This window comes from Pseudorasbora parva, chromosome 12, assembly GCF_024679245.1.
Source record: "Pseudorasbora parva isolate DD20220531a chromosome 12, ASM2467924v1, whole genome shotgun sequence".
Taxonomy (NCBI): domain Eukaryota; kingdom Metazoa; phylum Chordata; class Actinopteri; order Cypriniformes; family Gobionidae; genus Pseudorasbora; species Pseudorasbora parva.
Genome location: NC_090183.1, coordinates 39870591 through 39882158, shown reverse-complemented (window position 1 = coordinate 39882158; position 11568 = coordinate 39870591). Strand labels below are relative to the sequence as shown.

General features: G+C 34.9%; 1 protein-coding gene across 1 annotated transcript; it reads right to left on the bottom strand.

The window, feature by feature from the left end:
- Window positions 1-129: 129 nt before the first annotated feature.
- si:dkeyp-67f1.2 (uncharacterized protein LOC556106 homolog) lies at window positions 130-6775 on the bottom strand. The gene is made up of 7 exons (XM_067458187.1): window positions 6718-6775; window positions 6497-6620; window positions 3269-3327; window positions 3038-3088; window positions 2847-2931; window positions 2615-2741; window positions 130-739 (listed from the first exon to the last, which is right to left on the bottom strand). The coding sequence occupies exons 1-7, from the start codon at window positions 6773-6775 to the stop codon at window positions 644-646; spliced, it is 600 nt and encodes a 199-aa protein (XP_067314288.1). The 3' UTR covers window positions 130-643.
- Between the last annotated feature and the right edge of the window lie 4793 nt (window positions 6776-11568).

The window sequence follows — 11568 nt, the reverse complement described above, 5'->3', positions numbered from 1 at the left end:
GATTGTTCCAGAAACAACTTCTTCGGGATTCCACCTGCTATCTTCATGCAAAGCAAGAGGAGAAGCAGGAGGGAAAGTACATCCCTCCAAGCAAACACACACACACACACACACACACACACACACACACACACACACACACACACACACACACACACACACTTTTTTCAATCCCAGACTGCATACAGTGCCCTAACTGGTACTACAATCCAGCAGAGGGAGGGGGAGTGAAAAAGAGGGATTGTGTAAAAAAACTGATGTCACTTTCCCGTTTTCCACTCATTGTTAATATCAACAGCAACAGTGTTACCTTCATATAAAGAACCAATGTGAAGGAATTCAGTATGAGAAAACAATCAGCTGTGTTTTTTTTTTTTTTTTTTTTTTTTTGCTTCATAATATGATCATCATGGCAGAAAGTTGCTTTCATTGTTTGGAAAAGAGCAGTGTGAACATATGCAAAGTTCTTCTTCTGTAATCCATGGTAGGAAGTCATATGGATTTTGAAAAAAAAATTGAGCAAACTTCCTTCAGTTCTATTTGCTTAATAGGGACAGCAAATAAAAAAGCTACTGCGTTGTTAATGTCCCATTTTCAAATGTCCCAAACGCGTGGTGATCTGAGGTTGGCTGATGTGGCAGACTCATTCAGTCTCCGTTATTCTGGGAAAGCAGCCAATGATCTCCCCCATCTCTGGCCAGTCTTCATACGCGTTCCTGCTCATATCATTCTGATTTAACTAAACATAACAGAGAAAACAATCTATTTAAATTAATCAATTTAAATCAACCTAAATTATAGCAGTGATTATTAACAAAAAACTAAAAGTATAAAAAATAATAAAAAATCAAATAAAGTCAAAATATTAGATGAAAAACTTTAATGAAAATTAATTTAAATTAAATGTTAAATACAAAAATATAAACATTGCCTTGGAAACTAACAAAATGACCATAATGTAAACTAATATATATGTACAATTTGTGAAAAAAAAAAAAAAAAAAAAAAAAAATATATATATATATATATATATATATATATATATATATATATATATATATATATATATATATATATATATATATATATATATATATATATATATATATATATATTTTTTTTTTTTATGAGAGCTACACATTTCAAAAAAGTTGGGACAGTTAGAAATAAGAGTCCAGAAAAGTTCAATGTACATATAAGGAACAAGCTGGTGGACCAATTTGCAACTTATTAGTTCAACTGGCAACATGATTGGGTATAACAAGAGCCTATCAGAGTGGTCAGTGTCTCTCAGAAGTCAAGATGGGCAGAGGATCACCAATTCTCCCAATGCTGTGGCGCAAAACAGTGGAGGAATATCAGAAAGGAGTTTCTCAGAGAAAAATTGCAAAGAGTTTGAAGTTATCATCATCTACAGTGATGTCACCCAGTATCACAATATAATATCACCCAAATATTTAGATAATCTAAACCTCTATAGGTCAAAAAAGAAGCCATATCTAAACATGAGCCAGGAGCGCAGACGTTTTCTCTGGGGCAAGGCTCATTTAAAATGGACTGTGGCAATGTGGAAAACTGTTCTGTGGTCAGATGAATCAAAATTTGAAGTTCTTTTTGGAAAACTGGGACACCATGTCATCCGGACTAAAGTGGACAAGGACAACCCGAGTTCTTATCAGAGCTGAGTTCAGAAGCCTGCATCTCTGATGGTATGGGGTGAGTGTGTGTGGCATGGGCAGCTTACACATCTGGACAGGCACAGGAAATCTGGAAATTTCCACATAATTGCATTATGTTTTTATTCACAAATTGTACAGTGTCCCAACTTTTTTGGAATCAGGTTTGTATATATATCAGGTTTGTGTAGTCTACGTGATACGCAGGTATACTATGCCGTATACCCACTAGGAAAGGCCAAGGATTTCCGTATACCAACCTAAAAAAGCGTGAGGATACGTAACAATATATATATATATATATATGTATATTTATATGCATTTTTTGGGCTTCAAAATTTTGTCCTCATTCACTGCCATTATAAAACTGGGAAGAGCCAAGATATTTTTAATATATCTCCGATTGTATTCATCTGACAGCAGAATGTCATATGCACTTAGATGACTTGAGGGAGTAAATCATGGGGTAATATTCATTTTTAAACTATCCCTGTAATAAGGCCCACACGGTTCCTTTGCTTCATCCACACAGTTGTCATCAGCAACTGCGTTGGTTGGTTATTTTCCTGCTCTAGCTACAAAATGATAGCTGTGTGAATGGATTTTTAAACACCAATAGCATTTTAAATTATTGTATTTCTTATTATGGTATTGTATTTTCTGGAAGGAATTAAAATAATACTGATATAATTGAAGTGCTGGACACTGATTATGTCTTGCGGGACAAAACTGCCAATTTCGGTACACCCTAATTACTACTTCCCTTTACAACCACAACGCATTCAACTAATACATGCTCTTATGCTGTCCAGAGAGTTGTCACAACTGAAATTAAGTTAAGACAGAAAATAACTCATTGCTCAGTCTGTGAAAGCAATCAAAATTGCAGTGATGCACAAAGGAAGTCAATTACACTTAAAAGAACAAGAAGTTCCAACCTTTTCAAAAGGACTAGCTTCCCTTCTTCCATATGTGCCGGCGAATACCCAGTTATCCCTGGGCTTCAAGGATTTGACCATGGTGCTGCCCAGTGCAGTGAATATCTCTCTAATCTCATCAGTCAGCCTAGAAGAGAGATGGTGGCAGTGGAAGTGAGACATGTATGAATTATTCAACTCAAAACCCAAGTTAATCATGCTGATGGTGTGTGAAGGCTGTCAAGAGTTTTACCGTGGTGTAGGGTCGATGTCTGAGGCCACAAGCACTATATTTCCTGGCTTCAGTGTCTTTAGATAGGCAAGCAAGTCCTCAGGATCTTCAAGGATAAAAGAAGTGTTTCTGAACGTCAGGATAGCTTTATTTGTTATATTAAATATAATAGATTAAACTTCTTGCATGCACAAATCCACTAAGAGACCTACCTTTTGATTTCACATTAAAGTAATTATTTCTTAAAATCTCACCGGTTCCACCTAAAAAATAAAACTTCAAATTTAATTTAATGCCCATAATTATTATTAATAGTTTATAAACGTATAAAAATATAGCAACATATTTTTTAACAAAAGTTCATATGAAAATGATTTCCATGTAATCAAAATTCAAATGTTTTTAAATAAATTAAATATATATAAAATTAATAATAAACGAACCATCTGCTATCACAATGTTCAGCCCTTGTCCTGCATTATTCATGATGCCACCCATGACACTGTAGAGAAGAACATTTGTGCTCTTTTAGTATCTGTAAGTATAATATAATTAAATATTTCATCCAAAAATGAAAATTGTGTCATTTACTCACTCTCAAAATGTAATTAATATTAAATGGTCCTGAAAGAGTATTTACACTTGTATTGTTCACAGTCAAAAATGACTGCATTGGAAATGAACGGGGAGACAAATTTCATCTATTGGAAATGTTTGGTACACTGTAAAAAAAAAACAGATCTCCAACTGAACATGTTCAAGTGACTGATCACATCAAAATTCTTCAGTTGGCCGAACTGAATTAAATTGCATCAATTCACAGAATTTTAATTCAGCCAACTGAAAAATGTAGATGTGATCAGTCACTATAAAATGTTCAATTTGAGACATTTTTTTTTTTTGCAATGTACTGTGCCCAAACAAATTTTTACAAAAAGCTCTTTTTATATATATTTTCATATTTGGAACACAGCTTGTTTAGATTGTTATAGATGTGATTTTCTCACATTTTTAGAGTAAAATGTGTTTTGGAATATTTCATTTAAACATTGAAAATAGTTTAGTTTCCAATAAATGTAAATAATAATAATCAAGTTCACTTTTTAAAACTGTTTTGCTCTTCAGCAATAATCTGCCAAGTGTCAGCTTTAAAAAGAGACAAAATTCAAGTCAGTGCTCCAAAGCATCCAACATTTTGGACAGTTAAAGTGCCCTATTTTAACGATCTGAAACGCAAGTGTCAAAGCGCAGAGTGCAAGTAACTTTGTGGGCGGGTCTCGGCGCTGTTGCTATTTTCCCGGCGGGATAAATGGCTCTTGCGCCCGGCGCAAATCTAAAATGGGTTGGTCTGAAGTAGCTTCATTATTCATAGGTGTGGTTTGGGCGTAACGTGAATAAACCAATCAGAGCGTCATCCAACATTCCCTTTAAAAGCAGGTGCGCAAGTTCCATTGTGGATTGCTATTATTATGGCGTATTTACCAGGCTCACGTTCTTGTAAGAGCACCCCTTACGAAACAAAAATATATTGCAGTATATTGAAAAATTTCATGCAATACATTAGGCAATATATTCACATATATGGGAATATATTTATATTTTTCAATATATTGAAAGCGGCAATCATTTGTATATTTTGCAATATATTACATGAATATATAATATATTTTATAATGCCATCAATATATTATTTCATATATTTACAATATATTAAAATATATTTCAAGCAATATATTGGTAAATATATTTTCCTTTCGTAAGGGAGTGAAAGACAGAGAAGTTGTTTTGTATGGGGATGGGAGAAACCCACCCAAAATAGCGTCGGTTAAACATTTTTTTCATTTTTTCAGTCGATTTTTTTTTCTTTTTTTCTGGTTCTTGACGGACAAACCAATTTTGTCAGATGTCCTTATATACATATATGTCTTGCCACTATTGGGCAAACAGGTCTGATCCTTAATTTCTACAATTAGCCTGAATAATTTGTAAGCTAGTTTTATTTTTTAACATCTTCATGGCACACCACAATGTGCTAATATTTTTTTTTAGTGTAACAATTTATGATTCGCAAAAATAACTGTTGCATCTGTGTAGATTACATGAGTAAAGTGTATGCGCGTTATGCACGCTATAGGCTACATGGTCAAGCATGCTCCCTTAAAATAGCATAATGAACAACGCGCCACTGACTTTAGACCAGGTTTTTTCTGGTCAGTGGCGCAACTGTTTAATGGAACAGAAAAATAGCTCCAGGGATTGTTTGCGCCGGAACACGCCTCCTTTTTTTGCGCTGAACCGCCCAGGGAGCGCAAGTTCATTCACTAGTTTAGCAACGTTTTTCTGTGGAGGGAAAAGCGCGCTTTGCGCGGGTGCAAAATAGGAATGACACATGCGTCGGTGTACAAAGTCAATTGCGCTGGGTGCAAGATAGGGCCCTAAGTGGGAAATTTTATTTTCAGATCCATGCTCAAAAACTACTGCATAAATATAATTTTGTAACATAAAATCCCCTAAAAATACAAAATATTAAAGCTACACTGTGTGATATTTTCCCCCATCTAGTGGTGAAAAGGTATATGACAAGCCAGTGAATATTAGTTTCTGTTCCTCTCAATTTCGATTTCGTTTTAACTCCTACGGTGGCCGATTTAGTCCAAGATTAACATGGCTTCCAGTTTGACCTCGTCCATGACTGCCATCAAGTGTTAAAACGCTAAAGGCGAAGCTTGAATTTACGGGTATGTCCCTCTTTGGCTAATGTACTTTCAAGATGGAGGGGCAACATGGCGACCGGCATTCTAACCCCTCACCCGTCTGTATTTTCAATGGCATATTATTTACTTACGAGAATACTTTATTACTTGAAAGAAGTAAATATACATTAATGAGCACATATTTTGAAAGAACTAAGTGTTTTTAGCTAAGAACAAACTAAAAAAGTTACTCAGTGTAGCTTTAAATAAAAAACATTATCAAGCTAAAATATAGTACATTAGTTTCATTGAAATAAAAAAGCCACATTTAAAACCCTTTTAAAGGGATACTTCAGCGCTGAGAAGATGAATCTGTATTTAAACTGGGTCATCAGGGAGTTATGATCATTGTAGTTGAGAATACATCTTCCTCAGTAGAAATAAATGCGGGGGGCGGCGCATTGGGGACCCATCCAAGATGGCGCCGTGCTGATACGTCCGCTCCAATAGGCAGCGTAAGTCTATGGGGCGTCTAGGTATATTATGTCTATGGGCTAGAAGGGGTATAGCAGTGGTCGGAGGTGAGGCAAAATCTCACAATAAAATAACAATAAAATACATTTGCTACTTAACAGAAGTGTTTTATTAATACCTACACCTACCCCAACCCAAAACATACCCTTACAATAATGCAGACACGTTAATTAAATGACGCTGTACACACGAAAACGGAAGATGGTCGTGGGGGAGCACATTTGAATATACTCCAGATACAAAGCCATATGCTAATCGCTGAAGTGAATTCAATTGTTAAATTTAATTTTAGGCTGAACATTATTTAAAATATCTACTTTTTTGTTCCAAGTCAAATGGGTGAGTAAATGATGACATAATTTTCCTTTTTGGGTGAACTATTATGTTAAGTCACTTTATCGCTGTGCTAGTCTGTCTTAAGCTACATGATGTAATGGTTCTTACGTTGTATTGTTAAAGCAGATTTTTGCAGAGACCACATTGGCTACACCGCTGTAAAGGTGGAATGGGAAGTATTTGGCAGGGCAGTGTTTAAGTGGACAGCATTCAAAGTGAGACTTAAACAGACCTGCTCAGAGAAATATACAAGTTGCATGAAAAAAGTACAGTACTGCAAGCACCCATGATGCACCTCTCATCCACCAATACATACATATGAATCTTACCAAGGTTATCACAATCTGTCACAAAACCATTAACTTCATCTGAAATATAAAGGCCCATATTTTAGACACAGTAAAACATAACAGTAATAAAACATAGTTTATTTAATAATGTTATGGATTAACAAGTCGTCATGACACAAGCTGTCACCATCTGCATTACATGATCGTTTGGCAGCTTCTTGATGTTTTGACCATTTTATGGAGAAACACCATAATAACATGATCAGTATTGTTATGAGAACATACACACAGCCTATAAATAAATATACCACAATTAGTATATCATCACAAACGATCACACAGATGAATCAGAAATGTCAAAAAAGTTGTCTTTACCTTTAGGTCTCATTTTTGGTAGCATGAAAATCGTCTTAGCTTCTCAAGGTCCTGAGGCAACAGTAACATGATTTAAAATGGAACATTACCTGAAATTGCAATAAATGTTTTTTCTCTCTCTCACCCCTAAGTTGTTACCTGTTTCAGAGTTCACAGAACTAGTGTGTGAAAACTGAGCCAACAGGATGTAGGATGTATCCTTAAGGTGTGGTAAATTTGCTGCTTTAAAGTCCCCATGAAATCAAAATGGAAGTTTGTTGGTCTCGCATAAGCTTGTGTGCTCCAAAACAATGGCAAAATTCAAATTTAGAAGATAGTAGCATTCCAAATTTAGTCTCTCCCTTCCACCATATGGATCAATAATTTTAATGACTTCACTCTGCACTTCAGCTCCTCATCAGATTTTCTGTCCAATCAAATGCTCTCTAGAATCTAAAGCATCCTGCCCTAAATAGACGCTGAAGCTGCGGCTTAAATCGCTCACCTGTTCACACATGTACTATCTTTTACATGGTGAATGGCACATAGTGCACTATAAAGGGGATAGGGAACGATTCAGACAGTCTAAATATGCTTTTCATTGGGGCGAATGAAGTCTGGTTTCTCGTTACTGTCACGCAAACATCCGCAGCGCACACAAAGTCTGCTCCGGTCCAGAGACACGATAGAGCAGATCATCGAGTCGGCGCATACCAGAACATTTATTGGACCCATTTTGAATTCTGCACAGAATGCTATAGTTTAAAGTGATTTTCATTTAATTTCTAGAATCTTCTCATGATTGTTTCATTCTGAAAAACTGCACTGCACCCTACTTCTAGTCCTGTGTCAATGCATTTGAATGGCTTAAGCAGAAACACAACCATTTCACTATACGTATGTTTGCAGCAAGTTTCGGTAAACAGTACAGCATAGTGTGCATTGATTATTAAGTCAACCATATTTACAGGATAGTTTTATTATGGAGAGTGATAGAGATGCAACATTGTAACATTAAAGGAAGTGTATGTAAGATTGTGGCCAAAACTGGTACTGCAGGTTTATCACCTCTCCCCCTCCCCCTGGCTTGAGGTTACCAGATCATCTGGATCATTAGGATCCAGCAGGAACGTTTGTAGCTGGAGCTGTGGTAACTAGAGCAGAGCTGGCAACCCGGATGCCGAAACACTACTGACGTTGTGATTGGTCGATAGGTGGAGGGCGGAGCTCAAGGCCAAAACACAACATGTCAACATCAACATCACTTGAGGGCTGCAACAACAACTTTTAAATGACAATATTCTGGCCGGACTACTGTTGTCAGTGATATAAGTATTTGAAATTACCATGATTTCTTAATGTCCAGTGACATATCAGGGCCATTTTATGATTAATTAAAATACATTTCTTACATACAGTTCCTTTAATGTTATTCTTGTATTTAGCCCTCAGGTATTCCTTATTAATTGGCACACACTCACAACTATTTTTTAATTAAATAAATGTTCTACATTTTGGTTCAATAATATTTATTGAATATTTTGAGGAGTTATTTTAGTACTAGACATACTATTTGTGCAATAGTTATTGTCAATTATTAATTAACTAATATTGTAATATTTCTAATATATTTAAAAAAATGATATTACAATTGGTTTAGTAATTAAGGTTAAAATAAAGAATTCAAATTCAATAATAATGTTCATTTGTAATGCTATTACCCAGTATGTGCTTTACGGCTCTTTAATAATTATATATGTATAATCTAGTTGCTCCAAAAAGTATTGCAGTCTTGAATTTTAATAAATATTTAGATATGATGAAACACTAGATTTCTTTAAATGTGTTTTTTTTTTAAACGTTAATAACTTGCATCCTAATATTTTTTTTAACGAATAATGATACCTATATAAGCACACAAGTGAATATTAATGAATGCGAGCACATATTTGAGCCAAGAAATGTTTAAAATAGTGCTAAGACATACAAATATTTCCTTATTGTGTACAGTAGGCTATACTATATATGAATTGATACTGAATCTTGATCGAAATCGATATCGCACCCCCCCCCCAAACTAACAGTTATTTAAGCTGCTGATTAAAATAACATGATGCACAATAAAGTGCAAACAGAATACAGTGACATCAAAATTAAGTTAAACAGTAAGTTTACTATCACACTGAATGCTATTGTTATTATAGCAAACTAATCACATTAAACCATTTAACATTAGTTAATTAATTACTTAATGCACACAGTACTGCACGAATTATAGCGATCACGAAAGGTCTTCAATCTGGGCCAATATAACAGTAAGGTGGAGACTATACCGCACCCCATCAGTTAATGGGTTCTATACTGCCCCCTGTTGGCGCAGTTGTGTAACTTAGAGAAGATTAAGTCGTGATCATGACAAAACACAATTTTGCTATCTTGAGATCACAAGAAAATTAAGTTGTGCTTACGAGAAAACTACTTTTGTTATCTTGAGGTCACTAGAAAATTAAGTTGTAATCACAAGATAAGACAGAAAAAATATATATTATCCATGGCCGTTCTGGGCTTCCGTAATGTACCCTTTAAATTAAAACTAATCTAATTTCATTCTTAACTAACCGAACTGGCAACTAGGCAGATGAGAACTGTCATTGCATGCACTGATTTTACAGTTGTCTGCTGCCCTCTTGTGGACAAAACACAAATATAAATCAAACACACAAGGAATATTAATGTATATAATTTTATTCCAGTGCAGTTAAAACAAACCATTTATAAGCATTCATTAGTGGGGGAACTTGAGTCTCAGGTGAAATCTAAAGATTTCAAATTCATACATCAAAAATACTTCAAAATCAAGAACTGAGAAACAGTTATGGAGCTCTGGGCCACACATAATATTCCTTAATCAACACTATCACCTTAACAGAGAGGTAAAGTCAAACACTGCCATTAATAAATACCATTACCAGCATAGGAAAGAGCAGACTATTGTTCATTTGCATACCACAGTTAAATTGCACAGTAACAGATTTCAGTAAGGCACTGAAATGCAAAATCCACAGCATCATTACAGTTGATAAGACAGTTATTAAGACGGTTTACAGTTAACCGCTTATTCAGATGTGCTTCTGGTATTAGTAGCACGCTTCACAGTTTCCAGTGGGAACAAAACCTGATATCATGAAGCTGTTTTAAAGTCAAGCTAAGATCTGACACACACATACGCACACAATAAATAAAGAGGAACAATCATTTCAACAGACTTTGGTAGAACGTGCATTGAGAAATTGAAGAAAATACTAAATACGTTCTTCAAGGAGTGCGTTTAAAAAGCAGCCAAGTTTTAAGCAATGGGCACCATAACTGACCACAGCCACAGCTCTAGAAGTTATTTGCCTTCAAATAAATCAGTAATTTTTATCTCTAATGTGCATTTTAATATTCCTGAACCCCTTGCCCTTCAGTTCTTTCATGCTGGGGATCTTCTTGGCCTTTAAATCCTGCCAAATGTGACCAGCTAAATTTAACTGGTTGGTGGACATATCCATGCTGAAAAATGGTGGAACAGAGATAAATATTTCAGGAACTCCTGGTGGTTTTTAAATGACCCATGTGATGCTTGTGGCCATTAAAAGTCACAGTATTAAAAAGGAAGAGAAACGTGGAGGATAAATTGTGCTACATGATTTATTCCAAAAGGTCCTGTGGAAAGAAAAGTTAGAGTAAGAATAAAAAGTGATTAAGCATATCATTTTGAAAGCCATTATAAACTAGTGTTAACATGCCCCACATACTGACCTCATCTGAATCTTCAGCCTCTTCTCTGGCTGCATTTTGCTCTTCCATTTCTCGCAGTTCTGAGTATCTATATGTTGCATCACTAAAAAATAAAAGAAAATAATATTATAAATAAGTATAATATATTTATAATATTATGATATATACTGTATATGTGTGTAAATATACAGTGAACCCCTAGCAGAAAATGTGAATAATTTTAACAAAATTAAGGGGCTCAAACACAACTTATTAAAAAGGAAATTTTTATTTTGCTCAATAAAAACCATCGCAAAAACAGCCCTGAATCATCCAGGAAATGACACAGTATTAAAATCAAGTAACATGCATTTTGTATAATCTCTTTTGTTTTGCCACATTTTCACACATTCTGCCAGGGGTTCTTCACTATTGGCATAATTTCTCTCTCTCTCTCTCTCTCTCTCTCTCTCTCTCTCTCTCTCTCTCTCTCTCTCTCTCTCTCTCTCTCTCTCTATATATATATATATATATATATATACACACACACACACACACACATACACACACACTGCCGTTCAAAAGTTTTTGATCAGTACGATTTTATAATGAGGATTTGAAGCTCAAGTAACATTTATGATCATTATCAATATTGAAAAAACGGTTGTGTAAAACATTTTTCAGGATTTTTTAAGGAACAGAAAGTTCAAAAGAACAGCATTTATTTTAAATATAATCTTTTGTAACATTATAATTGTCTTTACTGTCACTTTTGAT

Excerpts from the sequence above, each read along its gene's own strand:
- si:dkeyp-67f1.2 (XM_067458187.1), bottom strand. The coding sequence starts at position 6,775 with ATGGGCCTTTATATTTCAGATGAAGTTAATGGTTTTGTGACAGATTGT. Across the intron at positions 6,621-6,717 it reads GACAGATTGTGATAACCTTG|GTCTGTTTAAGTCTCACTTT; the intron begins GTAAGATTCATA and ends TTCTCTGAGCAG. Across the intron at positions 2,742-2,846 it reads GACATCGACCCTACACCACG|GCTGACTGATGAGATTAGAG; the intron begins GTAAAACTCTTG and ends TCTCTCTTCTAG.